The sequence below is a fragment of the Mauremys mutica genome, chromosome 10 (assembly GCF_020497125.1).
Source record: "Mauremys mutica isolate MM-2020 ecotype Southern chromosome 10, ASM2049712v1, whole genome shotgun sequence".
Lineage (NCBI taxonomy): Eukaryota > Metazoa > Chordata > Testudines > Geoemydidae > Mauremys > Mauremys mutica.
The window spans coordinates 38,659,771-38,665,770 of NC_059081.1; the positions used below are offsets into that span (position 1 = coordinate 38,659,771).

The window sequence follows — 6,000 nt, forward strand, 5'->3', positions numbered from 1 at the left end:
TTAAGTGAATCCACTTAATGCCTGCATTTTATGCGCAGAATATTAACACTATTTTCCAAAGTCATCTAGGATGTTCCTCTTAACTTGTTTATTTACAGTATTGAGCACTTAATACTAAAGTGGTGAAAGTTTAGGTCAGATAAATGCACACGATTTTTAATGATGCACAAAGTGCTGTACTAATAAAATTATCTGATAACATAATGCCTTATATTCTATAGATATAGGCCAAGAAAGTCAATTCAACTACTATTTAAATATTATGTGCTAGATTTTAGTTACTATATAAGAAAAACAGTATCAAAGTTTAGAGTACAGTGTTCTGTACTGCCAAGTTTTTATGCTCTACATGCAAAGAAAGAAAAATAGTAGCCTAGAATCAACATGAGGCAGAGTTAACATAACTTGGCTACCTTCACTATGAATTTCCATACTTCCAAAGGTTTGGGGTTTTGTAAATTTAATCTTAATTCTCAATTTCCTGGGTTTTTCTGAAGTTGGTGTGTACTAGTAAAACTAACATTCTTGAAAGATAACATTTACTCAAACCAACGATGTGTACTACCTGCAGCCTTATCTTCATCTCAATGAAATTTCCCATGGGTTACTGGTTGGTTGGTTGTTTTTTAATTTTTGTACAAATTATATTAAGTGACACCCAATAATAGCCCTAATCCTGGAAATCCTAGAAGATCCGCAAAAGTGGAGGCCCAATCCAACAGTCCAGAAAGAAATGTGGAGGAAAGGGGAAGACGTCTCCTTGGTCTGTTGGCTACATGACTTTTGAAAGTATTCAATGTTTTCATCTATATCCTGTGGAGGGGTATCTATTTGGCAAAAACCTACGTGCAAACTTAGGTAAGTACTCAAGATACTGGCTCATTTCCTACAGAAAGAACACAAGAATGTAGCTCCCCTCGTTTTGACTTACTAGAGTTGGAAGTGTCAATGCTTTCCTCCAAAAGTGCACAGAAAAGGGGAAAGTGTAGCTGGCTAGAAGTTGGAAGCCAGCAGAAGCGGGGAGCTATGGTCAGGTAAGAGCTCCTGTAATGCGCCCTGTACCCCACCCCCATAAAGGGCAAAGATACAAGTGATTTTAGTGACCTTTCCCATTACTCATTTTGTGCACATCACAAATCCACATAATATGGCATGACTGTCAGCTTGTTAACAGGAAACCTACAAGAAGAAGCTCAGCACACTGGTAAAGATATGTAGGGAAGCGTAAGCCAGTACTAACATTAAACCTTTTCTTCCATGAGTGCTACATTCATTCACATTTTAAAACAAAATAAACGCAAAGTATCAACATGAAATCTGAATTACCTCCCAGATTTCTTGCATTGCCTTATCTCACCTGACTTCTTCCATAAAATGATTCAAAACTCAAAACATCTCCCACTACATGTCAAGAAACAACAAGAGACAGTGGACTTGCTAAGGATTTACCTACAACTTATTTGCAATTGTTGAGTTCTACACTTCACACAAGTAATGATAACAGGTAAAAAAATCCCTGAAAGTTGCCCAAGTATTCATGTATTTAAAATTTAATTTAGACAAGGAACCACTCTGAACAGGCTTCCTTCATGTTCATACCTATGAACACCACATATGTGTAGCATGCACAAGGCAAACCTGCATTCAGGAACACTGCCCAGATTGGGTACTCTTCAGAGCAGGGACTGAGTTTTCATGTTTGTACAGCCAGACCTAGCATAGTATGGGTGCTATAGGAATACAAATAATAATAAGTATTAATATTTGTCAAGAAACTTCTAGGGAAAAAATTGCCAAAGTCGGTCAGTATTTTTACAGGAACTCCTCAAATGTCTAAGTATTTGCAAAGTTGTATCAATTTAATACATATAAAACTTACATGTCTACCTAACCAGTAATCATGTGCATTAAATTTTGGGCCAATTCTACTCCGTTATACTGGTGATTTTCAGATATACAACACATTTATACCACTGTAATTTAGAGCAGAATCTGGCCTTTTGATTTTTACTGAAGTTTTCACTACCAACAGCAATATTTGGTAAGTACTTAAGTAACAGATGTTGTGTGATACACAAAAAAACAGCAAAACATAAGGTATTCAAATACATTCTATCACCCTCAGCCCTCTGCATAACTTGTAGGCTATAACTTGCACAACCAAGTGTCTCCTTCCTACATAGTAAAGGGCACAGAATAGGGTGTTCCAACCAAAAAAAAAAAAAAGATACTTTAAAAGAATGCTAGTCATTGCTACAGCATTAAAAAATAATCGACATTTCCAAATTTCCAAGCACTAATCAATGGGAGAACAAACAGCTATGAATCTATTACCTAACAGATCTTTCAAACCATCACTCATTTACAGAGCTTACTGATGTCCATAAATGGAAAATAGTGCAAGTCCGTTGTTAAATAGCTGATTTTTATTTTATGGGACATATTACCTTGATGTGAGGTTCTTTTGACATGCAAGTTTCCTTTGCATTAATGTAAGGTGTAGTGTTAATTCCCAACAGGCAGAAATTTATTTAAATAAATAAAAAAAGACTATATCTCACATTCTTTTCAAACAAAAATAATTCAGTAACTCTACAGTAGGGAAGAGGCAAAAGCAGAATCTGCTGTTTTCACACAGGGAATAAATTATATTAATATAGTATGTAAATACACTATGCTATCCTGCAGCACAAAGCATGTCTTGTGGTTGCTCTCTAACCTCTGAACAGCACAACCTAAATTATTGTAGCCAGAAAAAATAGTAATATTGTTAACCAATTTTAAATAAGAAACATAAATGTAAAATTATGCCTCTGTGTATTGTTTTTGTCAGGGCTGTTGAAGCAGCACTTGTTATGCTGCTCACTCATTAACAAAAAGAATTACAAACATAACACTGCAACAGTAATTTAAGATTTATATACCAAGTATCCCAATTATTACTGGTGAATAAATGCATCCAAAAATATATTGCCTAAAAAACTTCACAAAGTAAAATATGTACTATTCTAAGCCTGGTAAATCTAGTCCAAACTTTTATTTGTTTATATATATAAATATAAAAAAACAAACCTGTTTTCTCTTATTAAAGATTCAGCTTGAGGGGGCAAGAGTACAAAATGCTTGCCACTTTACTTGGCATCTTTAACATATGCCATACATCCAACCTTTCCATATATCTTCTGGAGCGTATTCATGCCAATCTCAGATCTAGGAGCATGTGCAAAAGTCACAAGGAATGGTGCAAGTCTAACAACTACTGGCATGGAGATTGAGAACACACTCATTCTTATACATTTTCAAGAGGCTCAACACAATGTCAAATCTTGAAACTGTTCACTGATAAAACTTGTGCAGTACTACAAGTTGAAGTGCTCCAAGTGTCCTCTAAATAAAAAGATCCAATTTCTCTCTGAGACCTTATTAGCCTATTTTAAGTTTGAAAGTTTTCAGCATGGCTACCAGTGTTCTCTACACAAGACAACAGAAGCACTCAATATTCTGAGGCCAAACATCCAAGTCAAATTATACAACTGCTTAATATGCACATTTTTTACTTTACAAATATATGCATTTGGGTATAAAAGTTCTCTAGCAGTAACTGGTATACAGCAAGCAGTCATTTTAGTTAAAAGCACCGAGCATTTCACTAGCTGTATAATTGCTACATCTTGTGGCAATGTATTTCAAGTGCAAGGAAGAGAAAAATGGACAATAACTGAAACAGAATAAAAAGAGACTTGTTTGCACATAACCTTCATACAGATATTCCCTGCAAACACCCACAACACCCTGCTCTCACTGTCGGTATAACACAAGAGGGGAGGAGCAGGGGAGGGAGGAGAAAAATATTATCATCTAAGATGTGATGGAGGAAAGGAGAAAGTTGCAGTCATTCTGTGGTCGTTTTAAGGTGTCGTGTCACTTTTGTCTTCCAAATTAGCTGCTCAGAAAAGTGTCTCCCCGATGGGAACAAATTCCTTGATCTCGGTCTCTTTTTCTACTCCACCTCCATGATGCCAAAAGGACCCGACCCCTTCCATTAAGCAACAGCAGCCACATTCACCCAATACATCCAACAAATCACTTTTACTTTGTAATATGAGGTGGAGAATAAAATGTGGAAAGGAAAGGAACAGAGGATGCAAGTGTCTCCCATAAAAATCACAGAGAAGGGATGAAAAATTAACACGTACACTTAGCTCCTTCTATAAGGATTGTCAAGGAAATGAACAAACATTAATCAATCCCCCTCCGTAGCCCTGGAAAAGGTGGGGGAAGGACAATATCAAAACGCTTTTGCTGCTAACAAACAGGGATGGGGAGGGGGGGAACTGATGAATTTAGGGACCGGGGGTGTCTCCCGATTGTCCCTCAGGAGAAGGGAGGGTCCCCCACGGCAGGATCTGGAGACCCCCCCGGAGCTGAGGGGGAAATACCCCTGCAATGAGGACAAGTCTCCCGCCTGCCCTCACCCCCATTCACTGCGCACCCGGCCCTACGAGCCTGGGACTGGCCTCCGGCGGCGGCTGGGCCCCTCCCCGAGGGCCAGGCCCCCCTCGCAGCGCCGTGGGCACGGAGCGCGCTATTTACCTTCCTTGGGCGGCTTGCCGGGCGGCGCGCTGTGCGGCAGGGAGGCCGCCGCCGCGGAGCAGCCCTGCAGGCTCGGTGGGGACGTGGAGAGCCGGGACCAAGATGGCGGCCCCTCCAAACTTCCACTGCTACTTTGGACACTCATCAAGCTACTTTCCTGGAGCCCGGCAGCCGCCGGGGGCGGCAGGGGAGGCAGCGCGGCGCGGGGACACCCAGCGCCGCGCTCATGGCCGGGGGGCCGGCCCGACACCGGGGAGAGGAGGCCGCCGCCGCGGGGAGAGGGCTCCGGAGGGAGGCGGGGCGCGAAGGAGACAGGGCTCAGGGCCGGCGCAACCTGCCCGCACCTCTGCACTGCGTCGCCGCCGAGCAGCCGCCTGTGTCTGAGGCTCAGGCTAACCTCCGCCGCCTGGGGGGAGCGAGCGAGCGGGCGGGCGGGCAGACGGGGAGGGGTCATGCGCAAAAACCACCACCAGCAGCGAGCGCCGCGCACCTCCTGCGCGCCGGGCAGGGCAGGGGAACCCGCACGTACACCTGCCCCCGCCGGCCGGCTCGGCCCGATCGCACCCCGCCGGTAGGGGCACTGGCACCCCCCCACACACACCAGCCCCGCACACCGCCCTGGCACCCCCCCCACACACACCAGCCCCGCACACCGCCCTGGCACCCCCACACACACACCAGCCCCTCACCCCGCCTGCTGCCGTGACCCCCCCGCACACTCCCCAACACATACATACACACACTACAACCCCTCACTACCCTCCACCCACCTACCCAATACCCTACAGCCCCTCACCCCGCCCTGCCTGCTGCACTGACACCCCCCCCCCGCACACTACAGCCCCTCATACCACCTGCCTGCTAGGCTGACCGCCCCCCCCCCCCGCACACTACAGCCCCTGACACCACTCTGCCTGGTGAACTGACCCCATACACCTATACTACAGCCCCTCACACCACCCTGCCTGCTGCACTGACCCCGCCCACACACTACAGCACTCCACCCCTCACACAGCCCTGCCTGCTGCAGATGTCCCATACACGCACACTACAACTCTTCACACAGCCCTGCCTGCTGCACTGACCCACACACAGTCTAACCCCTCATACCGCCCTTACTGCTGCACTACAGCCCACCACGCCTTACACAACCCTGCCTGCTGTACTAACCCTCACACAGCTCACCCTGCCCTGCCCGTTGCACTGACCCCCTCACACACACACACACACACACACACACCACTTTAAACTGCTCTGACTGCTGCATTTACCCCTAACTACACACACACAGCCACGCGCACCTCACACAGGCATGCCTGCTACACTGACCACCCCCATGCACCTAATAGCCCTGCCTGCAGCAGCTGCCCTCAACTTACACACCCCTGTTTTCTGCACTGACCCCCC

General features: G+C 45.2%; 1 protein-coding gene across 2 annotated transcripts in view; it reads right to left on the reverse strand.

Moving 5' to 3' along the window:
- TLK1 (tousled like kinase 1) overlaps nt 1-4,956 on the reverse strand; it is a 146,241-nt gene extending 141,285 nt beyond the window's left edge. The window contains exon 1 of one of the 2 annotated variants that reach the window (XM_045032665.1): nt 4,938-4,956. Coding sequence is in view for 1 of the 2 variants with exons in the window: in XM_045032663.1 (XP_044888598.1) it covers nt 4,594-4,738 (145 nt within the window). In the remaining variant the exon portion in view is untranslated. Of the gene's footprint in view, nt 1-4,593; nt 4,847-4,937 lie in introns of those variants that run through there. The other variant, XM_045032663.1, reaches the window with a different exon arrangement.
- Nucleotides 4,957-6,000: the final 1,044 nt, after the last annotated feature.